A 24,079-nucleotide genomic window follows, 5' to 3' on the forward strand; every position below is an offset into this window, starting at 1 on the left:
AGGGAGGGGCAGAGGAGACGAGGTAAGTGAAGGGGGAGGGGCCGAGGAGATGAGGTAAGTGAAGAGGGAGGGGCCGAGGAGACGAGGTAAGTGAATAGGGAGGGGCCGAGGAGACGAGGTAAGTGAGGAGGGAGGGGCCGAGGAGACGAGGTAAGTGAGGAGGGAGGGGCAAAGGAGACGAGGTAAGTGAGGAGGGAGGGGCCGAGGAGACGAGGTAATTGAGGAGGGAGAGGCCGAGGAGACGAGGTAAGTGAGGAGGGAGGGGCCAAGGAGACGAGGTAAGTGACGAGGGAGGGGCAAAGGAGACGAGGTAAGTGAGGAAGGAGGGGCCGAGGAGACGAGGTAAGTGAAGAGGGAGGGGCCAAGGAGACGAGGTAAGTGAAGAGGGAGGGGCCAAGGAGACGAGGTAAGTGAGGAGGGAGGGGCCAAGGAGACGCGGTAAGTGAAGAGGGAGGGGCCAAGGAGACGCGGTAAGTGAAGAGGGAGGGGCCAAGGAGACGAGGTAAGTGAAGAGGGAGGGGCCAAGGAGACGCGGTAAGTGAAGAGGGAGGGGCCAAGGAGACAAGGTAAGTGAAGAGGGAGGGGCCAAGGAGACGAGAGGCCACGTGAACGAGGACAATTACAAGAGGACGGAGTGAGGACAGAGGGATTAAAGTGGGGATGTGTGTCTGTTGGAAGCTTTGTGAGCAGCAGTAACTTCATTAAGTCTGGTTGAGGTTTCTGCAGCGCAGCCTGAATACTAATATAGGGTTAGAAGACTCTATCGCCCTGGATTCAGAACCTTCTCTTTCTACCTCCTCCTCCGCTTCTCCAATTCCTCCTGAGACGTTTTCTTTGGGAAATGAGGATAAAAAGAATCTCAGCTGCAGGCGAGTGATAATCAAACACTATGAACGTTCCAGCAAACTCACAGGACGCGATTCTACAACCTCTGACTCAATGTACGACGGAAGGTCGGAGGTCGCAGCCCAGTTTCCATGGAGACCAATATTCTGTTATTAACCAGATTAAAACAACAATCGGAATAAGACACTGACATGTAAACAAACATCGTCTGATTAATTTAACCTGAATAGACAATAATCTAATTCAGACAAGTGGAGTATTCTGATTTGATCACATTATTATGAGTTTTCATGTTCTGGGTTTGAGTGTAAACAAGATGGAAAAATCACGAGAGGATGAAGTTTCTGCTAAATTATTAAGAAAAACACTCAACACCGTAAAATTCAGATTGTGGATCAAATAATTTCAGGTCGGGTTTTAATATTCTGGCCGGAATGCGGACAAATGACGTCGTGGACGAAATGTTGACGTGTTTTGTAACATGAACAGAAATATGATGGAATATTCAACTCATGTAAACATCATAATCTGAATAATGTCTGGTTCCGTATGAGGTCAACCCTCAGATTATTGGTATCCATGGAAACGTCGTCATGGAGGAGCAGTGGTTTGATGTCACGCAACAACATCAAATCATCAACGTAAAGTGTATCCGCCTGAATTCGGTAAGAAAACATAAAAACCATCACATAGTAAAAGTTTATTCTGCATGTTGATTGAAACTGAAAATGTCCCATCGATCGGTGAAGTTTTAAATGAATTACATGTCACAGTCGGCCATGTTGTCGTTTAGGTTCCCGCCTCGGAATGAACGCAGCTTTACAATACTTCAAATAAATAAAAGCATAACAACTCAAACTGAAATGTGATAAAAAACGTGTATAACAATTAAAAAAGTTCCTGTGAGCTTTAAGACACATTTATCAAACCACTTCCTTCTACTTACAATAAGGTAACGTGAGCAAAGTCAAAGAGCAGCTCCCGAGCAGAACGAGCCAATCAGACGAGAGGATTTACACTTCGTCTGCTGAGCCGTTTGTTAAAAAAGAAATAAACTGTTCACTCAGTGATATGTTATTCTCCAAAAACAAGTGTACTCTTAATTATTCAAACGCTTCTTTTCACTTGAGTTAAATCCTCGATATCTCAAATAGCAGTAAACATGTAAAATTAACAATCGAATATATTCAGAATGTATAAATAGGAATTAAATAAGAAATTGGTTGAAATAGAAACTAAATTCTAAAAAAGTGTGGTGCAACATTCTATTACATATATGAATAAAATGCAAACAGTGGGATAAAACTACCACTTTTCTATCAGCCGACACAGTTTTCATCATCAATTACGATATTTTGTACAATTAATGAAAACATGTTTAAGAAAGGTCCTGTTTTAAGAAAAATCGCTTGTTGTCATGTAAGTTTTTTCATTGCTTTACGTGGAGCGGCTCGGTTACTTCGGGCCTCGGCTGTGTGGACGTTAAATATGAGCCGACGTGTTCGAGATAAGGCCGCTGAGCTAATCTATCACTATACGCTGATGACTTACTACTCTACACACAGCATCGCGCCACATTGTGTAGATCTACACAGAGTTTTAAAAGTTGAGGGAGGATTAAAGTCGAGTTTGAGTTGATGGGAATGTTTTTGTTGTGTCCGGTGCTAAAAGAGAGAAAAATGTCCTCTGACTGTTTCCATACAACGGAGAAATCCTTGGTTTTCTTTGTTATGGCCTTTCTACCTACATTTATCTTCAAGTGTGAGGTTTTTATTCATTTCTTTTTTTTTAATTAAATCTCATTTTACTAGCTGAAGAGTTTCACACAATACAAGCGGTCTGGCTTAGAAGAGCGTCATCCTGGTCCTTGTTCTCTCCGCTGAGCAGGAGAGCTGTGTGTCGCAGACGAGGAGTCGGAGTTCGGTATCCCATCATCAGGTCAAGACTGAAAAAAACGTGTCCTCGGGAAGATCACATCCTCCTCCAGTGTCTGTGGACGAGTTCTCAGTCTGTTTTACGGGTCCTGAAAAAGACAAAGTCACGAAACTTCCGGTTTTAACACAGAAGTGCTTGTGTCACCAGGTGGTCGTGAGTTTCAAGCCAGTTACCGTCTTTTAGCATCGACTGTCCACTTTCCTCTGCTCGTGTTTTTAGCCATTAGCCAGCATTAGCTAGCCAACAACATGACAACCACTTCACCTGTGAACTTTGACCTCCTCGGGGGAAGCTTGCTTGTCATACCCACTCCTGAACGGGGTATTTGTAGTAGTGCTGTGCCAGGGTGTTCTGCTGCACTCCTTTGTTTTTGAACTGGAAAATCGTGTACACCAGCACCAGGATGCACAGCGACAGGATGCAGGGGATCACCACGGCGATGGCGTTGACCGTCGTCGGGACGTCATTGATGGTCACCATGATGTCCACGTCGTCGAGGGGCAGCTGGCGGTCACCGCGGTTCCCGCTGCCGCCGGAGCGCTCCATGTCGGACTGGTCGCAGCCCATCCAGTCGCGTAAGATCGATTTGGGATATCCAGGTTCTACCGTCAGCTTCTGGTTGTCGAACTTCCAGTACTCCTTCCCCTTGTAGAAGAATGTGTAATCTGAGGAGGGCAAAGAGGAAGAAAGAGGATTCATATTTGATATTGTGATGTTCAATCTAATCTGTCACGATACGCTGATGACTCTCTACTCTACATCTACAGCATCGGTCCACACTGATCTACAGTTTTAAATGTGAATGTGTATTTGTGCTCTGACAGTTTCCATACGCCTGAAAATGAAGGAACCCACAGACAGATCCCTGGTTTTCTTTGTTTGTTACGACCTTTCAACCCTCACACACACAGACGAGCTTTACTCAGCTGCGTGTCGTACGTCAGAATCACTTCCTTAGACCACATTTCAATCGTCCAGAGAAGTCACAGGGAGTCGGCTGAACGAGACTTTTATAATATATCCAGATCTAAGAACTCGCAGCATTGCCCGGATGCTTGAGGTTAAATATCTCAAATATCACAGGAAAACAACACTTTTCTAAGGAAACATTCAGTGACTGAGCTCAAGTGAAAAACGTTTTCAGTGTCCTCAGCTCCCCCGCGGTGCAGAATCTCATTAGAGGCAATAACATTTCTACTGTGACGAGTGTGACACGAGAGAGAGAGACCGAGAGAGAGAGAGAGAGAGAGAGAGACAATGCACACAGCTCAGCTCATCAACAGAAACCCCAGAAGGTTTCTGTTGATGTCCGCATCCTTGTCTGCTTCATCACCTCGAAACAGCCAAAAGGAAACACACGCACAGACACACACACACACACACACACACTCACACACGCAACTCCCTCTGGGAGGAAGCAGTGAGGTCACGAGGTCTCAGCTCAACAAGCAGAAGTGATGAGTGGCGGTTTCTTCGGGGACAGACAACGCTCAGACGATCAGAGGCGTCTTCGCTCGCGGCTTTTTTACACTTTTGCAGCGTCAACACTGGACGAAGAGAGAAACTCATTCATTGGAAGGAAGAGCTGCAGAATGAGGTGAACTAGCAAGAGGGCAAAACATATAGTGAGGCATTGAATTTTAAATTTATGATCTTTAAGGTCTTGAACTTCTATGTAAAGAGCCGTGAGATAATGACTATTATCATTTGGCACTATACAAATACAATCTTATTGAATTGAATTTAGCAGTTAAAGACACAAGCAGCATTACTAAGCGTCCTGCCACAAGGGGACGTCAGTGTTTCTCTGACTCGTCTCTGGTTGGCCGAGAGTTTTTCTGAAAACTTGGGATCCAGACGTCCGATGACTAAAATCCTTCATCTGCTTCAAATTTACAAGTATAGTAAAAACCACCAAGATCTAAAAAGTCTATCATAAAAAAATGTGACTTCAAACTGGATAAAAAACAGTTTTGACTTTTCAGACAAACAGAAACTGACACATGCACAGGGAGGACATGACGCCACCTTCAGGCGACTGAATGAACCGCAGCGCTCCAGGTGAGGTTAGCAAATGTTTGAGAAACTCACAGCCTTCTCTGCTGATGAAGGCCCCCTGCGGAGCGTCCGGTATTCCCTTCCACACAGTGATGGGTTTGGGGTACCCGGGGTCCGCGGTGCGCTTCTCCTCGTTGTAGCGCCAGTACTGATCCCCTTTGAAGAAGTAGGTCTTCCCCACCGGCTCCCAGCGCAGCGCCGTGTCGATGCCGTCTTTGGGGAGGCAGCTGCCCAGCTCCACCAGGCCGTGAGGGTAGCCCGGCTCGGCCGTGACCTCCTTAAACACCCAGTACTTATCACCTGGAAGACGTGAGGAGACACAGTCAGAATGTAAACAATCACTCATATTAATACACGTGTTTTCAAAGCTTCACATGCTGCAGAGATGTGACTCCTGACATCTGAGATGAACCCTAGGGTTTAGGAGGTAAAAGTCAAAGCTCAAAGGATCTATCGAGCAGACAACGTCAAAAATACGTTTAGAATAAAATGTCCTTTGTGTTTTTCGCTGATTGTTTCCATGGTGATCTGTGGTGAAGGTCAGAAACAAAGAAAGTTTCATGCTAAAAGGACGCTAAAACCTCAATACCTACTCGATATGATGTCACTTTAGGTTAATTACGACTTTATTCTCGTAATCTCAGATTTATTTTCCCTAAAGTGGCCCCTACACTCCATCATAGTTTCAAGACTTGACCTCAAAACAATAGATTCAAAGGAAAAAAGTCCCCGGTCGGCATCTGAAGCCGGAGTCTTATCGCTTCTGGGTCAACGTGTGGAGCAGCTTCTATGCAACGTGATTATGTGCTTTATATCCAACAAATGTCTGCAAGACAAATCATCATCGTGTGTGTGTGTGTGTGTGTGTGTGTGTGTGTGTGTGAGAGCGAGTCGGCAGCTGAGAGACCAAAGCTATTAATACCTGCTGCTGGCTGCCTGCGATAGCACGACGTTGTCAGAAGATGTTGGAGTAACGGTTTGTGTGTGTGTGTGTGTGTGTGTGTGTGTGTGTGTGTGTGTGTGTGTGTGTGTGTGTGTGATACAGAGAAAGTGAGAAAGAGTGAGAGAGATGGAAACAGGGAGGGGGGGGGGGCGACTCCGCAGTAAGCAGGGCGGAGGATGACGGAGGTTTCATCCCAGTCGACTGAGATTCTATTACTTTGTGCTGGGAGCCCCCCCCCCCCCCCTCTGCATCGACATTCTCTATTTCACACTTTAATAAATAGAGTTTGAGGAGGCGAGCAGCGAGCAGGAGCCTCAGCAGATGGAGATCTGGTCGTCACCTGTCAGGCGGCAAAGTTTCGTTTGAGAAAACTAAATTTTCGCTGATATGTGTGAAAGTAACTTCCCTGAGCGAGTGACTTTAACCGACAAGGCAGCTTTCATAAAGTGATAAACAGCTTTAATTAATGGGTTTATAAAAGATTAATCAATCATTTTACTGATATAAAACATCTTCAGAACTAAAATATAACACACTGCATGTCTGTGGGTAAATCAAGAGCCGGGGGAAAGTTTCATCTGAATGTGTGAATCCACAACCTGTTAAACCTGAACTCACCACGACCAACGTGTCACATCTGACATCATATCACTACGCCAATGTCAAACATCACTCATGTCTAGGGTTGCAAAATTCCGGGAATATTCAAAGTTGGAAACTTTCCATGGGAATTAACGGGAATTAACGGGAATATACGGGAATTAACGGGAATTACGGGGAATTAACGGGAATAACCGGGAATAAACTGGAAATGTTGTGGGTAATTTATACTAACTGTATTTACCTTGTCATACACAGACATAAATATAAACATTTTGTTGTGTCATAGGCTGATTTGAGCCCTGAGGAAACTTTGGGCACTTGACTATATGCTTCTGCATCGTTGTGTCATTCTTAACATAGGTCTTTGCACAGTATTTGCAAATGTACACAGCCTTTCCTTCTACATTGGATGAGGTGAAATGTCTCCACACATGAGAGAGTGCACGTGGCATTGTTCTGTAGAATAAGATGAGAAAAAAGTTTGTAAAAAACACTAATGCAATGCCAGAGATATAAATAGTTAGCCAAACAATTGGAATCGTCTGTAAACATATTTTACAATTGATGGATAAATGAATGTAAATAGTCTAGATGAACAGATGAACAATCCTCAATCAGCATGCTAATATATTTTCTCCAGTAACATCATGGAAACTTACCTGACTAGTCCTTCACTCTACAGCAGGCCTCAATAGCCCTGCTGTAGAGTGAAGCATGCTGGGAGTTATCTGTGCATGTGATGGAAGAATGACCAGTGGAGGCTTGAAACTCAACGTTCCATACATCTTTAAAATAGAGTTTTGAATGATGTTTTTATTGTTCAGCGTTTAAATTGAGTAGTTTTTTTTTTTTCAAAATTCCCCAAATTCCCGAGCTTAATATTCCTGTGGAAAGTTTCCGGAAATTTACCGGAAACTTTCCACCCCTTTGCAACCCTACTCATGTCACATGCATATAGTTCCAGATTTAAATAAAAGAGCAGTAATACAATAATATATGAACATAATCACCATTAATTGTTTCCTATTGTTTTCCTTCAGTTCATTTGTAAAGCACCTTGTACCTTTATTTTGAAAGTGATTATTATTAATTAAATTATTTAAAACAGAAAAATGCGGTAACGCACAAAATAAATCTCCACAAAAACGAACTCATCTTACACCAAATCAAACTGATCACTAACATTGTGCTGGTCAGGCCCCAGTTTGACACACAGATCTGAGGTTTCCAGTTTGGTTCATGATGGTTTCGTACCTTTGAAGAAGACAAATTTGCCGTCCGATCTCTCGTAGGCGGCGTCGATGCGCGGCGGCAGGCCTTTCCAGAACTGATCGATCTGCATGGGGTAGCCCTCCTGCACCTTGTTGTTCCTCAGGCGCCAAAACCAGCGGTCCTAGGACATAACGGGTTAGAAACTCAGTGTCAACAGCGACTTGGTCCAGAACCGGCAACCGGAACTCCGGGAGCCTCATTCAACAAAAATGCAAATGAGTCACAGACATTTAAAGACGTTTCCGAATCCCTGAGTTACTGCAGGTTTCTAAAGAGTCGGATTTCAGGTTCAGGTCACCATCAAGTGTGATTGTTGTAGCTCATAAGAAAGTTTGTTTCGTTACACAGCTGTGGCCAAGTTTAGCATCAGTGTCTTTAATTCATAATTCATACGTGTTTGACGTCAAAGTCTCCTCAGCCGACCTGTGACCCTTCACATGCAGATGCTCTCATGAAAATTTGAAATCCTCGGCTTCTAACGGCTGATGGAGGCGATTGCAGAGCCACTGTTAGATTTGAGCGCCTCCTTCAACACGACTCTATTCTCCTCCACCTTCCACAAACCTGCTCTTTGCACTAAACCTATCATTTCCATTCCTCTTCAATAAAACCACCTTCTCTGTGGTCAGGGCGAATTCCAGCTCCTCTGTGGCCCGTTTTAAATGTGGTGTTCCTCAAGGCATCATCCTTGACCCACTGCTATTCTCAGGACACATGATCTCTGTCGGATCATTGAAACTTGGTGTAACTGTTGCCACTATATTGCTTTATGTTGTAAAGGTTTTCTAATGTTTACTTTGTTTTTTGTATATAGCATTATTGTGACATTAGAGTAAAGACTTTTATTTTGAAGCCTTGGCTGAGCTGCTTGTGAGAGGCGGAGCTTCCTGGGAGAGGGAGAGAGCCAGAGAAGGAAGCAGACGTGGTGACACACAGGGAAGCAAGCTGAGGTGGTCCCACACATGTTTAAGACTTCTTAGAAGTTAAGAAGATTCCTTTTCAGTGCATGCAGCCAACGAGGTATTTTTGTCTGTTTGTCATTTACTTTAAGTTTGATTGTAATCATTGATACTGTGTTGTTAACTGTCTAACGTTGTATGTTATGTGTTTGTTACCGTGTGTTACCCAGTTTTCACGGTTTGATGTGGAAAACAAGTCTTCATTAAAGACCCGTAAAGAAAACATTTGCTGTCTGACTGTGCTTGGGAGGGAGTCACACTTGGTATCTATCTCTTACGCAGATGACACACAGCTCTATGTTGCTATGTACGCAGCAGCCTTAATAATCTACTTGATAGACCTTAAATCCTGGTTATCGCAGAATTTTTAAACATCGAAGTGAACGTTTGTACCAAATGTAAGAAAATCCCCAGAGGTTTTCCTAAGATGATGTGTTCACTCAACCAAAAACCATTTCACAGTGACCTTGACCTTCAAGCACCAACACGAAATCAGTTCATCCCTGAGTCAAAGTGAATGTTCGTGCCGAGTGGGAGGAAATTCCCTCAAGGAGTTCCCGAGATATCGTGTTCACAAGAATGAAGAAGCAAGGGATGACCAGGAGGACAGAATGGACCCAGAGAAGACACAGGGCATAAGAGGACAGAAGACAAAGATAAGAGAAGTGAAGGAAGGTGAGAGGAGAAAGAAAGAGAAGCAGGAGGAGAGAGACGGAGAGAAAAAAGAGAGGGAGAGGAGGAGAGGAAGGAAAAGCATCAATCTTAGCTCATCATCATTTGGCTTCAGTGAATCTAGGACAAAGCCTGGTCCCCACAGAGACACCCCCCCCCACACACACACACGTCTTTTCATGTTGACCTTAAACTACAGTAAACCTAATTCTTTCCTGAGCCCTAAATCCAAGTTTAATAAATCAAAATGTCTTCACAACGATGGTAAAGATGTACACACACAAACACACACACACACTCACACAAACACACACAAACACACACACACACAAACACACACACAAACACATCGTCTCAATTGATCCGACTTCATCCTCTGGCCACTAATGTTTTTCTGTCTGAACAGAAGAAAATCGATGCTTCACATCCAGTGAAAGAAGCCATGAGCGTTTCTCACCGTGGAAACATCCCATAATGAGTGTCTCCTTAGAAACGCCCACTGGCTCTGAGGAGGAGATCACTGATGATGATGATGATGATGAAGCTGCTGTCCCTTGTACTTGTCTCGTTTGTCTCGTCTTCCTCAACCTTCGTCATAACACAGAGTGACATCATCCAGCGGCGTTAGCCAATCAAATCCCAGATCTGCCAGTTAAAGTGTCCACATGCTGAGATTGTTGTGTTGTTTAAGGTTTTGCACATAAATCTCAGATTTGTATTCACTGAACGGTTCTTCAGTTACAGCGATAACCAGAGTTACCACCAGTTTATCTTTGAGTCAAAGTGAAATCTGGTCAAAATTTGAAAAAAATCCCCAAATCCAAACTTGAGATATTACGATCCAGAAGCCAACGATGACCTTTGACCTTTGGTCACCTAAATGTAATCAGTTAATCCATGAGCCTAAGTGAACATTTGAGCTCAATGTCAAAGGATTCTCTCGAGGCGTTCTGAAGATAAGATGTTCACAAGGCAAAAAGACGTTTGAGCTGTGAGCTCCAAATTCTAATCAGCACATCCGTGAGTCCGAGAGGATTCTCTGGAGCTGTTCCTGTGATTCCACTATGAGACCTTCACCTTTGACCTCTGGCCACTAAATTCCAACAATTTTATCTTTGAGTCCAATTCAACAACCCCAAAAAAACATAATATTCTCCGGCCACTAGGTGTCGCCACACTACTACTGCTGCTGAACTGAACTGAAAAGTGAAGCCAGTTTAGAAAAAACGTGGGTCAAAATAAACCAAAAGGAAATGGAGTCAAAACTGAGGATGAAACGTTCAGCGCTGCTACAGACGAAGGGTCAGACGGGTAGAGAGGGGGGGTGAGACGGGCGGGGGGGGGGGTGAGACGGGTGACCGACAGGAAGTGCGTACAGACGAGAGAGAGACGGGTCTGTGACCTTTTCTAACATTCAGTTTAAAGATCAGAGACATCAAAATGGATTTTTCTTCGTCCTCTGCTGCTCAGTGTGCGACTGTCACACACACACACACACACACACACACACACACACACACACACACACACACACACACACACACACACACACACACACACACACACACACGTCTAATATATTAAACAGAGAGCTCTCTCTTCTCTCTTCCACCATTTTGATGTCTGGTCCCACATGAGCTGATTTGCTCTATGTGGGCGTTCATGCACACCTCCTAATGTCGCCCCCTGCTGTTTGCTTTCCTTCCAACGGGAAAAATTCATATATGAACTGTAATGAGCTGTTCAAATTTGAGATATATACAGAATAGAATCACATCAGACTGAAACACTTTGGCGCTCACTTAAAGAGATCCCATCATTCACCTTCTGAACAGAGATTTGGATTATCAGCCGTAATATTTTAACCATCCGAGGTAGACTCGCCACAAATACTCTCGCAGCTGCTCAACACCACCTGACTGTCATTCGCTCGTCGAGAGGAACTTGGTTTTGACAGCAGATAAACTGGTGTTGTGTAGAGTGTGTTGGTATAAGTAACGTTACTAATGCAGCTGAGATCAAAGTGTGTGTCTGGTGACGCTGGAGCTTGATGGCAGCAGCCCTGGTTTCACCGGAGGATCCTCAGGAGACCATGAGAGCAGACGATGTTTCATCCCAGCTAATCGAACCTCGTGGATCTGAGCAAAGTGGCCGCACATCACTCACTGCTTCACTTAGGTTCCTGCAACTTCCCCACTTACTGAGCAATTAAGCTTTTCCCCAGCGTCCCCCTGAGCTGCATGAGTCACCCTCAGCCGGAGCCGACGCCCATTCATCACCGCCAGGGAGAAACATGCAGCCGGAATTTGACAGAGAGTCTTGAGTGCGTTCAGTATTTGTGATTTTCGCGCTGGGTTTAAAGTTACAATAGCAGCAGTAACACAGGCGGCTGCAGAGACTTTAACCAGGAAAACGTGCAAAACCATCCACCAATAAATAGAAATACAAAACATTTAGTTTCCGCTGCGAATTTCAGTTCCTTTCAAGGTTTTTCTGTTTGTTGTTTCATTTTACTCAATTCACATCCTCGTCTTTTTATTCACTTGTGTCAGTAACTTTTATTCTTCAAACTAATGAACGTTCCAGAAAAAGCTTTGTCTTCTTCCGTCTCTCACCTTGAAGACAAACATCTCCCGTCTGAAGAAGGCCACGGTGTTGAAGTTGCCGTCACAGATGTTGGGTTTTCCGTTTCCAGGCAGCGCCGGCCGGTCCCCGGGGGGGCGCGCCGGGCGGGATTGCTTGCGCTCGGAGGTGGAGTGTGTGCGTCGAGAAGGTAGAGTGGGCAGCGGCCTGGTGGGCTCCAGCATGGCTGTGGGGATACCTGGGACACAAACAAAACGCATAGATTACAAAATGATTCATTTGCGGGTTTTATGAGACACTGAAGAATATTTCGGAAAAACACGATGAGTCACACTGAGTTTAGTTGCGTTAATGTTTTTTTATGTTGGATCTTCTGAGACGAGGATTAATGGAGAATTCAGAGATAACCCCGAGAACTGTGAGTCTCACTGGATCTAAAAATGTGAGCCTGATGTGTGGGAGTTGAGATGTTACGACTGCGCGGAGCAGCACGAATCCCGATGCAAATTGTGGCTCACGCTTCACATCTTTCCATTTGCCTCACAGCTTGAAAACCTCTGGACCCGAGAACTGTGAGGACGCCCGGAGCAGCAGTTTGTGCTTCAGTGTGTTTTCTGATTTAAAATGAAAATAAAAACCTACCTATATATATTATTAGATATAAAGAAACCCGTCACTGAGGATGGACGCTCGGTTATTTCAGGTGCAGCGAAGCCAATAAGATGACAGGCTTCGTTATCCACACTGAGCTCAGGTGAGAAACACCGACTGGAAATGTCAACTGTCTATCATGACCTTTAATGCTAAGACCTTTTTTTGTTTCATGGGATGATGGGAACTTTCCTGCTGTGAATCCTAAGGAATCCAAAAAAACAAAAAAATGTTCTGTTTGGTTTTCTTCCTGCGTCTTTGTATCTCTTAAGGCTCTTATATACTACTACGTGTCCGTTTCTCGGAGAGGGCTCAGCGGGAGACAAAGAGTCTTTTTGATTTTTACTTCTCCGTCAGTCTACGTCCGGAAAAAATTCACCGCCAAACCAATAGGTGGCGCAACGGAAGATGAGCTCAGAGAAGCCTACCCCATTTGTTTCCGAACTGTGTTGCTGATTCCACAGCTTGAATCTGCTTGAGGCTACATGTAGCTAGAAGCTACACGGACCTAGCTCCCCCCCCAGCTTCCACACACAGTCAGCATGGTGGCTAGCCTAGCCCGCTAGCCTAGCCTGCTAGCGCCGTTTCGAAAGCTCGTTATAACCGTATGTGACCGTGCACACATGCCCTCAGTGCTCTAACGAGCCACCGACAGCCGGACAACTCCGCTGGCTTAACACACACGTCACATTAATCGTAGAATCATAGTTGTGTTCGTGTTTGTTGCTACCTGTAAACAGGAAGTTTGAGGTCCGGAAATACGGAAATGACGTCATACGGAAATGATGTCGTTCTCGGACCAATCACAGCCAAGAGCGGTCCGTCGGGTCTCCAACATGAAGACGGATAGTTAGAAAAATCAGACGTGTACGAAAAGCTGTCCGAAGCACTCGGAGTGGACGTTTCACGACGGATAGGGCGGTCTTATCTGTCCGTAATAGAAAAAACGGAGAGGCATAAATTGGCCTTTAAACACAAATAAATGTGAATGTGCGTTACACCAGAAGCTGTCAGGAATATTACGGAGCCGACAGAAAGGGTTCCAGCTGCCGACAGGCCGTCGCTGTGGTTTGTTTATTAAAACAAGAAGACAAAAGGAGTTTAGTGGAATGTGAAGCGTCGTCTCTCAAAAGGAACAAAGTGTCCCCGGAGTGAACACAAAAGAAAAGACACAAAGTTGCACAATATAAACTCTCCTCAGCGCTGCCACTCTGGACATTCCCCCAGCGACACTTCTCCATAATTCAGCTGCACTCTGGGCTTGAGGATGAATAATGAATAATCAAGGTGTGTTGTTTTTGCTTTTGCAAGTTTTTGCTTTCAGGTCTCAAATGAAGTCAAGTCTCTTTTTGGACCTAAATGTAAAAAAACCTAAATGAGTTCCCTCCTCTCAGCTGGAGGCTTCACTGATTCCTTTCAGCTTCAAAGAGCTTTTTAGGTTGTTCTCAGTAGACTGAACTGACAACACGCCCACGTCAGACACCGTCTACAAACCAATCAGAGTCCAGTATAGGTAGACCCCGCCCACGTAGGGGATGACGACAGGACGAACGTATGTCAGAAAAAATTCTTTAGTCCCTAAATCACAAAGTGAAACCAGAACTAACAGATCAGATGAAACATGGAACAAACACATGAAGCTTCAGAATCTCAGAGAGGAAACGTCCTCAGAGTTTCATGTGAAGTCACTAACACGGACCTGAAATCTGTGTTTGGACAAAATAACTCCCTGCAGAAGTGTCTTTAGTTCCAGGAGGATCTCAACAAGCCAGAATAAATGTCTGTGGAACAGGTGCTGCTGAGCGAGTCCACACGGCCCTGACGTGTGCGATGTCACAACTTCCTGCACATTAAACACACAAATAAACAGGATCCTCACCGTAGATTTTCTGAATCCCCTGCAGGTCATCCAGAGGCAGCTTGAAGTTGTGCGTGTCCATGTACTGGTAGAAAGGAGCCATGATGGCGCTGGGATCGTTGGAGTGCTCCAAACCCAACGCGTGACCCAGCTCGTGCACCGCCACCAGGAACAAATCATTACCTGGAGAGAGAGAAGACCCGACCATTAAACACGATGGTAAAAGAAAGGCTGAGAGGCGGAAGAAGTAAGAGACAGAGAAAACCTTCCACGTCACTGTCACACTTTAGAAAGCTTTTACGACTTTGTGCTGGTGATGCATTTACCAGAAAACCCAAAGGCTCTCAGAGTAAACCACAGACGAGCGGAGAGCTGCAGTGTGTGTGTGTGTGTGTGTGTGTGTGTGTGTGTGTGTGTGTGGTGCTGTGACTCATCAACACAAGGAACTGAAGCGACTGGATCAGCCTGAGAAAGCAAAGCAAGAGCCACTTCTTCAAATGACTCCGCTTGACAGGGATTATGTAAAAAACGCTGGTGCTGCATCCAGCGAAATTCAGAGGTTCACACTTACATTTATTTTAAATTCATAATCTGGAAATGGATGAATAATGTGCTGCTGCTGCATCAGGGGTTTAAAATAAGCCTGTGAACAAGAAAACAGGTTGAGAACCAGGTGACGTGGCTCTGCTCCTCTGACCGAGTTTCACATGGAAAGGAAGCTGCACAGATTTGGTGTAGAAGACTTTTCGTCTCAGTTCGAAGTGAGTCGTGAATTCTTAAGGTCTGACCAGCTCAGATTAATACATTTCATTGCCTCAGTATTAATTCTTATCCTCCCATCATTTCAGACACTTTTTAGGCACCAGAACCATTTTAAAAGTTTTGAATAGCAGCGATATCTGAAAAACCCAAACGATTCCCAACCCGATTGTAAAGATGGTCAGTGCTAGCATGTCGGCCATCTTTTTTAAAAGTCATTCATATCGATAAAAAACTGGTTTTTGGTACCAGTATCCAAAAAATTATTTGGATTTCATATTCACATATAAAATTGCCTTTTCTACTTCTACTCTGTACTTCTTTGCTGGTTCTCTCAGATAATGTGAAGCTGCAGCATTCTTCAACTGCTTCACATACCTCAACCAATCAAACATGGAATCCTTCTGCTTGTACACGACACTTGAGTTTACATTCAACTTTGAAAAAGATTTTGGTATTTTTTGTAATCTAGGACAGTTTTTATAAAAATCTGTTTAGATTATGTAATGTGAGTCTCAGTGTCACTGAGCAGTGACATCCCATCCATCTATCCACCTATTTAGGATCAAAAGGAAAAGAAACAAAGACCTTTTCGACTGACCTTTTTAAACAGTGGCAAACAAGTGTCAATACAGGAATGTACATAATATACTTTTTGTTTTTTATTGATTGAAAAAATATAGAATCATTTGTTAGAGCACACAGAGAAAATCCACAGAAGCATAGTCAGAGCGTCTAGTGACAATTAAGATTTGCTGTCATTACATGTCATTATATTACATGTCATATTACATGTCATTGAGCTGACGCTTTTATCCAATGCGACTTACAATAAGTGCATCAACCATGAGGGTACAACCCAGAGCAGCAAGCATCATGTAAGACCAGGTCAAGGTCCTCTAAGAGGCGGTGAAAGCAGCGACTTGGCTGCAAATGTCTGAAGATGTAACTCGTCTCGTCCCCCCCGAAGGCTTCTTCCCACTATTGCCTCAATTCTATTTCTTTTCTCCCACTTCCATGGTTTGAGGTAATGTGTTAATCTTTTCCACCCTGTTTTGTTCTTTTGTGTCTCATGTTGTTCACCATCGTGGACATCTGTTTCAAGGTCTGATGAATTTAATTCTTCGTCCAACCGATCTTGGGTCTCTGGATCCTCACCATCTGAGACCTCAGGTTTAAGGTCCCATGATGTACAGTCATCATCCCACAAATCAGTGCTCTCTGGTTTATTGACTGAGTCCTTTATCTCATGATTTGAGACCTCTGGCTTATGGTCTGAAAATTGTAATTCATGGTCTTTGTCCTGCAAGATCTTCTGCTCATACTCCAAGATCTTCTGTTCATCCTTGGAGATCTTCTGTTTATACCCAGAGATAATCTGTTTATACCCAGAGATATTCTGTTCATCCTTGGAAATCTTCTGTTTGAGCTCAGAGATCTTCTGTTCATAGTCTGCGATCTTTTGTTTGTCCTTAAAGATCTTTTGTTCCTTGGCTATCTTCTGTTCATAGTCCAAGAACTCTTGTTTATCTTTAGAGATCTTCTGTTCATACTCAGTTATCTTCTGAGTATCCTTGGATATCTTCTGTTCATACTCAGAGATCTTCTGAGTATCCTTGGATATCTTCTGTTCATACTCAGAGATCTTTTGTTTATCTTTGTTTATCTTTTGTTTATCCTGGGAGATCTTCTGTTCATACCCAGATAACTTTTGTTTATCCTTAGAGATCTTCTGTTCATACTCTGAGATCTTTTGTTTATCTTTGTTTATCTTTTGTTTATCCTCGAAGATTTTCTGTTCATACTCTGAAATTGTCTGTTCATACTCAGACATATTTTGTTTATAATTAGAGATCTTCTGGTCATACTCTGAGAACTTTTGTTTATCCTCGGAGATCTTCTGTTCATACTCTGAAATTGTCTGTTCATACTCAGACATATTTTGCTTATCCTTAGAGATCCTCTGGTCATACTCTGAGAACTTTTGTTTATCCTCGGAGATCTTCTGTTTATCCTCGAAGATCTTCTGTTCATACTCTGAAATTTTCTGTTGATACTCAGACATATTTTGCTTATCCTTGGAGATCTTCTGTTCATACTCTGAGATCTTTTGTTTATCTTTGGAGATCTTTTGTTTATCCTCGAAGATCTTCTGTTCATACTCTGAAATTGTCTGTTTATACTCAGACATATTTTGTTTATCCTTAGAGATCTTCTGGTCATACTCTGAGAACTTTTCTTTATCCTCGGAGATCTTCTGTTCAAACTCAGAAATTTTCTGTTGATACTCAGACATATTTTGCTTATCCTTGGAGATCTTTTGTTCATACTCTGAGATCTTCTGTTCATCCTGGGAGATCTTCTGTTCATACTCAGAGATCTTTTGTTCATACTCAGAGATCTTTTGTTCATTATCAGATATCTTTTGTGACATGTTTTCATTTAATGCAATATCTTCCTTTAATCCTTCAAAGCTCATCTGAAGCTGATTCGAGACATTACTAAAGGCCTGACACATATCATTAATTCCAACCAGATGTGCTGATGTTTGGGGCTGCTGGATGTTTTCCTTTTGCATCTTCACAATAACTCTCTCCATGATCTCCGCCTTGTTTTTTTCAGACAAATCTATGAGCTTCAAGTTCTTAACTCTGCAAGTATTTATAAATTGTTCTATATTAGAAATCAAGTTCTGGTGCTCCATCTCCATGACTTTGATTATATCCGCAGAAGCTGCAGACTTGCTCAGCTCCATTTGAAGCTGCTCCTTGAGGTCCAGGATTTGTTTGTGGATGAGCTTTTCCTGGTCAAAGTCAACTGGGTGGCTCTCTGCAGGCGGAGAAGGAGAGAAGGCTGATTGCTTCAGCTGGTTGTTGCATTGCTCTAACTCTGTGATCTTTGTGTTGAGACTCAGAATAGTTTGGTTCTTTTCTTCAATAATGGACTTCTTTTGAGATACTATAACCTTTAAAAGCTCTGCCTTCTTTTGAAAGAGTGATCCCTCTAAGATCTCTTGAATGGAGGGCACATTTTGGGAACTGGTGATAAGCTTCTGAAGTAATGTTTTCAGGATTTCCTTCTCTGCATTTTCTGCTTTGTATTTTTCCTCCATACAGTCAAGGGCCTGCTGGAACTGCTTAATATGAGCGCTTTTCGCTGCAGAACAGGAACTCTCCCCCTCAATGGTCGACACCTCATGTCTGCCTGGATAGTGTTGTTCATTTTGGAGCAGATGGTCCTGGGTGTTTCTTGGTAACTTGTTCATTGTTGCCATCTTGCTCAAGAATAAAAGCTCTTCTTCTTCTTCTTTGTTCGGCGGTTGGGCAGAAAGTAAAGTGCAGTACCGCCACATCGGGTACACATGATGAGGTCATTATGATCAAAGGAGAGCGGACTCCAAAGAAATGATTCAAGATCATAGGAGTTCACACTACTTTGAACTTTTCAATCATTTCGTGTCCTTTGTATTTCAATGAGCAAGAATCGGAAAGTTTTGATGGAATTTTTAAAAAAACAAAAACCAGACACAAAGGTAATTTAATAAGAATCTATGATTTCTTCTTTTCTAAATATTCAACAATTTCAACATTTTGTTGAATAAACTTAGTCATTAAAGACCTACCTGCTGGTTAGAGTTGGGACAGGGTTTTTGTGAAACCAAAGGCCTCCTCTTCAGCCTACATGGCCGAAAAGCCTGAAACCGCTTGTCCTTTGTTCCGGACAAAGCCAGAGAAAAGGGACTCAGTCTCCCAAGATGCCTAAACTTCACACAGAGGTGTGAAAAGCCACCAGAGACACAAGGGTCAACTCCTATTGGTCACTCTGGACCCCATTAGACTGTGAGGTCCCGGGCCGATATAAGGCCAGGTCTCCCCCTCTTCTCTCTCTTTCTACAATCCCTCCAAGGAGGAAGGCTGCCAGCCTATTTCCTGCATCGCGGAGGAGTTCTAAGGTGCAGCTTCCAGCTCATCTCACCAAGGAAACCTCATTGCGAGCTCAACCAAACTCTAAGCAGCGAGGCAATTGTCCTGCTGGAGAAATTCCACCAGCAACTGAGCTACACAGCTCAACAGACCCACTAAGGCAGGAGCCACACAACCTGCGAGAAGAACTCACAAACTGCACAGAAACCTCTTTTCCCTTTCCAAGGACAGGTAACACAACTGGGCTTAATGATTATACATATACATATATCGAAAGTAATGCTAGTTTGTTCTGCTCTTCACAGTCTTTCGTGGCATCCACTCTAGTAACCTTTTCTGATTTGGCACACACACAGACACATGCATAACTCCCACGTGGTCAAACCTCCCAAAGGGGGACGGGTGTTATCTTTTTGGCCAGCCACCATTTTAAAAGCATGCCGACACACACACCTATCTTTGTTTAGTAAGTACGCCATTAGTAATTTGTGTTTTTACACTATACTATTATATTCATAATACATTTTATTTTTTCACAAATGTTTTTCCATTAATGTTGCATAAGTGAATTTTGCCAACCTCTACACTGTCAAAAACTCCATAACCGTCACTGTTCATTATATAATCTTTAATAGTAAATATTGAGATTTCTAATAGAACTAGATCTAAATGAGACTGATCTTTACAGTTTGATTGTTGGTCCCTGATACCAGGTGGTGCCCCGCCTTTTATAAATTATAATTACAAATTGAATTATTCTAAATTGATAATTGCACTGTTTTTCATTAAAAATGTAATTATTCTTAATTGATAACTCTTGTTTTAATTAATCATTTTACTATTTTTATGAATACGTTTATTATTTTACCAATCATATTTTATGATTATTAATAATAAGCCAACATCAAGTCTACCTATTATTGCACAACATTCGTGAAGCGGAGAAGGAAGAGGGAGATCCAGTGGGCGGCACTAGTTCACCTTGACGTTGGTTGCCATCTTCCAACAAACCAAACAAAGAAGAAGTAGAACTTGCCTCAGTTAAAAGATTGAGAGCAATCTGAGACTTTTATTCTGGGTTCCTTTGTGAGCCTGCCAGAGAGGTGGCATCATGCACTGGGTCTTCATTTGGTGTCTTTTTCAATATTGATCGATGATTTACTGATCATTATATAAGGATAAATATGAAGTTTATCAAGGGGCTAAAAGTGTCGTATTCAGAGCTTCTCTATCGAAGCTGATTCGGGTTTGTGCTAATCTCTCTCTCTCTGTCTCTCTCTCTCTGTCTCTCTAATGTAAGTTATTCAAACAGAGGGAATCTGGTACAAGTCATTTGTCAAACTGAGATCAACAATTGGTTTACTTATTTTTTAACACATTTTGTGGCTCATTTTGTAGATAAATGTCTGCTCTTTCAAACAGTGATTCTTAAATGAATAGACTTAGCTTTTTATCACAGGGAAGTTTCAGCAACTAGTTCAGCCTTTAATTGTCCCATCCACATCAATGTAAATGGATTTTTTACCTGACCTTTGTAAACAGTGGCAAACAAGTGTCAATACAGGAAAGTAAAATATACTTTAAGTTTTTTATTGATTGAAAAAATATAGAATCATTTGTAAAAGCACACATAGAAAATCCACAGAAGCACAGTCAGAGTGTCTAGTGACAATTAAGATTTGCTGTCATTACATATATTACATGTTATAATATTACATGTCATATATTACATGTCATTGAGCTGATGCTTTTATCCAATGCAACTTACAATAAGTGCATCAACCATGAGGGTACAACCCAGAGCAGCAAGCATCATGTAAGACCAGGTCGAGGTCCTCCAAGAGGCGGTGAAAGCGGCGACTTGGCTGCAAATGTTTGAAGATGTAACTCGTCTAGTCCCCCCCGAAGGCTTCTTCCCACTATTGCCCCAATTCTATTTCTATTCGCCCACTTCCATGGTTTGAGGTAATGTGTAAATTTTTTCCACCCTGTTTTGTTCTTTTTTGTCTCTTGTTTTTCATCAACTTCGACCTCTGGTTCATTATCTGAGATCTCTGGTTCATCAACTTCGACCTCTGGTTCATCATCATTCCACGAATCAGTGCTCTCTGGTTTATGGTCTGAGTACTTTATCTCATGATTTGAGACCTTTGGCTTATGGTCTGAGAATTGTAATTCATGGTCTTTGTCCTGATAGATCTTCTGTTCATACTCCGACATCTTCTGTTCATCCTGTGAGATCTTCTGTTCATACTCTGAGATCTTGAGTTCATACTCTGAGATCTTGAGTTCATCCTGTGAGATCTTCTGTTCATACTCTGAGATGTTCTTTTCATACTCTGAGATCTTCTGTTCATACTCTGAGATCTTGAGTTCATCCTGTGAGATCTTCTGTTCATACCCGGATATCTTCTTTTCATACTCTGAGATCTTCTGTTCATACTCTGAGATCTTCTGTTCATACTTTGAGATCTTCTGTTCATCCTCTGAGATCATCTGTTCATACTCTGAGATCTTCTGTTCATACTCTGAGTTCTTCTGTTCATACCAAGAGTTCTTCTTTTCATACCCAGATATTTTCTGTTTATACTCTGAGATCCTTGGTTCATACCCTGAGATCTTCTGTGCATACCCAGAGATCTTCTGTTCATACGCAGAGATCTTCTGTTCATACGCAGAGATCTTCTGTTCATACCCAGACTTCTTCTGTTCATCCCCTAAGATCCTTGGTTCATACCCTGAGATCTTCTGTGCATACCCAGAGATCTTCTGTTCATACCCAGAGATCTTCTGTTCATACGCAGAGATCTTCTGTTCATACCCGGAGATCTTCTGTGACATGTTTTCATTGAATGCATTGACTTCCTTTAATCCTATAAGCTTCAAGTTCTTAACTCTGCAAGTATTTATAAATTGTTCTATATTAGAAATCAAGTTCTGGTGCTCCATCTCCATGACTTTGATTATATCCGCAGAAGCTGCAGACTTGCTCAGCTCCATTTGAAGCTGCTCCTTGAGGTCCAGGATTTGTTTGTGGATGAGCTTTTCCTGGTCAAAGTCAACTGGGTGGCTCTCTGCAGGCGGAGAAGGAGAGAAGGCTGATTGCTTCAGCTGGTTGTTGCATTGCTCTAACTCTGTGATCTTTCTGTTGAGACTCAGAATAGTTTGGTTCTGTTCTTCAATAATGGACTTCTTTTGAGATACTATAACCTTTAAAAGCTCTGCCTTCTTTTGAAAGAGTGATCCCTCTAAGATCTCTTGAATGGAGGGCACATTTTGGGAACTGGTGATAAGCTTCTGAAGTAATGTTTTCAGGATCTCCTTCTCTGCATTTTCTGCTTTGTATTTTTCCTCCATACAGTCAAGGGCCTGCTGGAACTGCTTAATATGAGCGCTTTTCATTCCAGAACAGGAACTCTCCCCCTCAATGGTCGACACCTCATGTCTGCCTGGATAGGATTCATTTTGGAGCAGATGGTCCTGGGTGTTTCCTGGAAACTTGTTCATTGTTGCCATCTTGCTTAAGAATATAAACTCTTCTTCTTCTTCTTTGTTCGGCGGTTGGGCAGAAAGTAAAGTGCAGTGACGCCACATCGGGTACACATGATGAGGTCATTATGATCAAAGGAGAGCAGACTCCAAAGAAATTACTCCAAAGATCAAAGGAGTAAACACTACTTTGAACTTCTCAATCATTTCCCGTCCTTTGTATTTCAATGAGCAAGAATGAAAATGAAAGTTTTGATGGACTTATTAAAAAACAAATACAAGACACAAAGGTAATTTAATAAGAATCTATGATTTCAACTTTTCTAAATATTCAACAATTTCAACATTTTGTCGATAAACTTAGTCATTAAAGACCTAGCTGCTGGTTAGAGTTGGGACAGGGTTTTTGTGAAACCAAAGGCCTCCTCTTCAGCCTACATGGACGAAAAGCCTGAAACCGCTTGTCCTTTGTTCCGGACAAAGCCAGAGAAACTGAGTCAAACTGAGATAGAAGAAGGAAAAAAACAACTACAAAGTTAAACGCTTTTGTTCCAATAACTAAACATTCTTTTGCTCACAGAGAGAAATCCTTCACATTTCAAATGCTTCATATTAAACTGAAGAATGAGATCATCCCACCATCAGCGGCTGTTTGAATTAGCTGATTAGTTTTAATATAAAGAACGATTAGTATCTTTGTTGTTGACCACACCAACAGAGTCACCCCATCGCTGCAGTAAAGGTCATAAACCCTGTTTCCTCCTCCATGTTAACAAATGGTACATGGACCAAACTAGCCAATAAGGAGATTCCAGTACTGGTGTCCTGTGATTACATTTTTTTCTTGAAATCAGTCACTAATACAGGACAAAGAAATTAATCCAATTTGTTCAAAATTTCATATCAGAGCACAAAGAAAAGCACAAAGTTATGAAGCAGCTTACCGTCGTTGTTGGCATTGCCAAGCGTCCAGGGCTCATCAGAGTCAAAGTGTGTGTCTCCTCCGATGCCAGCGCCAGGGAAATAGGCGTGGGCAAGGAAACCCCCCTCTCCGTCAAACGGAGAGCTGTCACCATGGAAACCAGAGGCAAAGAAGATCATGATGTCCGCCTCCTTACCCTCGTTTTTGATCTCCGAGTACGGCACCTCCTGAGCAGGAAAACAGAGGAGCAGAGCGGACTCAGCATCAGTTTGTTCAGTTTATGTTTCTTTGGTTGGGACTCTTCAGAGGCGGGTCAGATTCGCCTAAAACGCCTGTCTGAGGAGTACCCAAAGTAAATTGAAAGCTGTTCTTGAATCATTTGGAGTACATGCATAGTCTTGGTCTCTTTTGAAAGGTAACATTCTGCACCCCCCCCCCCCCCAAAGAATCAGAATCACTCTAAGTGCTACTGGCATTGAGTGATAGCAGTTGGAACACAGTGAAGTAGAAGGTTTTTATTTCCGCCTGAATATTTTTTGGTAAACAGATGCCTGCAGATGACTCCAGCTGGGACTTATGAGCTGGAAAACACAATGGGAAGCCTTG

At 42.8% G+C, this 24,079-nt stretch overlaps 1 protein-coding gene across 3 annotated transcripts in view; it reads right to left on the minus strand.

Annotated features, from left to right (window-relative positions):
• Positions 1 to 2,768: 2,768 nt before the first annotated feature.
• mmp24 (matrix metallopeptidase 24) overlaps positions 2,769 to 24,079 on the minus strand; it is a 39,871-nt gene continuing 18,560 nt past the window's right edge. For all 3 annotated transcript variants that reach the window (XM_061069897.1, XM_061069896.1, XM_061069895.1), the window contains exons 6-11: positions 23,496 to 23,700; positions 14,402 to 14,563; positions 11,904 to 12,109; positions 7,640 to 7,778; positions 4,873 to 5,139; positions 2,769 to 3,446 (exon numbers count right to left, since the gene is read on the minus strand). In XM_061069897.1, the coding sequence (XP_060925880.1) occupies positions 3,082 to 3,446; positions 4,873 to 5,139; positions 7,640 to 7,778; positions 11,904 to 12,109; positions 14,402 to 14,563; positions 23,496 to 23,700 (1,344 nt within the window). In that variant the 3' untranslated portion in view covers positions 2,769 to 3,081. The remainder of the gene's footprint in view (positions 3,447 to 4,872; positions 5,140 to 7,639; positions 7,779 to 11,903; positions 12,110 to 14,401; positions 14,564 to 23,495; positions 23,701 to 24,079) is intronic.

The sequence above is a fragment of the Limanda limanda genome, chromosome 4 (genome assembly GCF_963576545.1).
Source record: "Limanda limanda chromosome 4, fLimLim1.1, whole genome shotgun sequence".
Lineage (NCBI taxonomy): Eukaryota > Metazoa > Chordata > Actinopteri > Pleuronectiformes > Pleuronectidae > Limanda > Limanda limanda.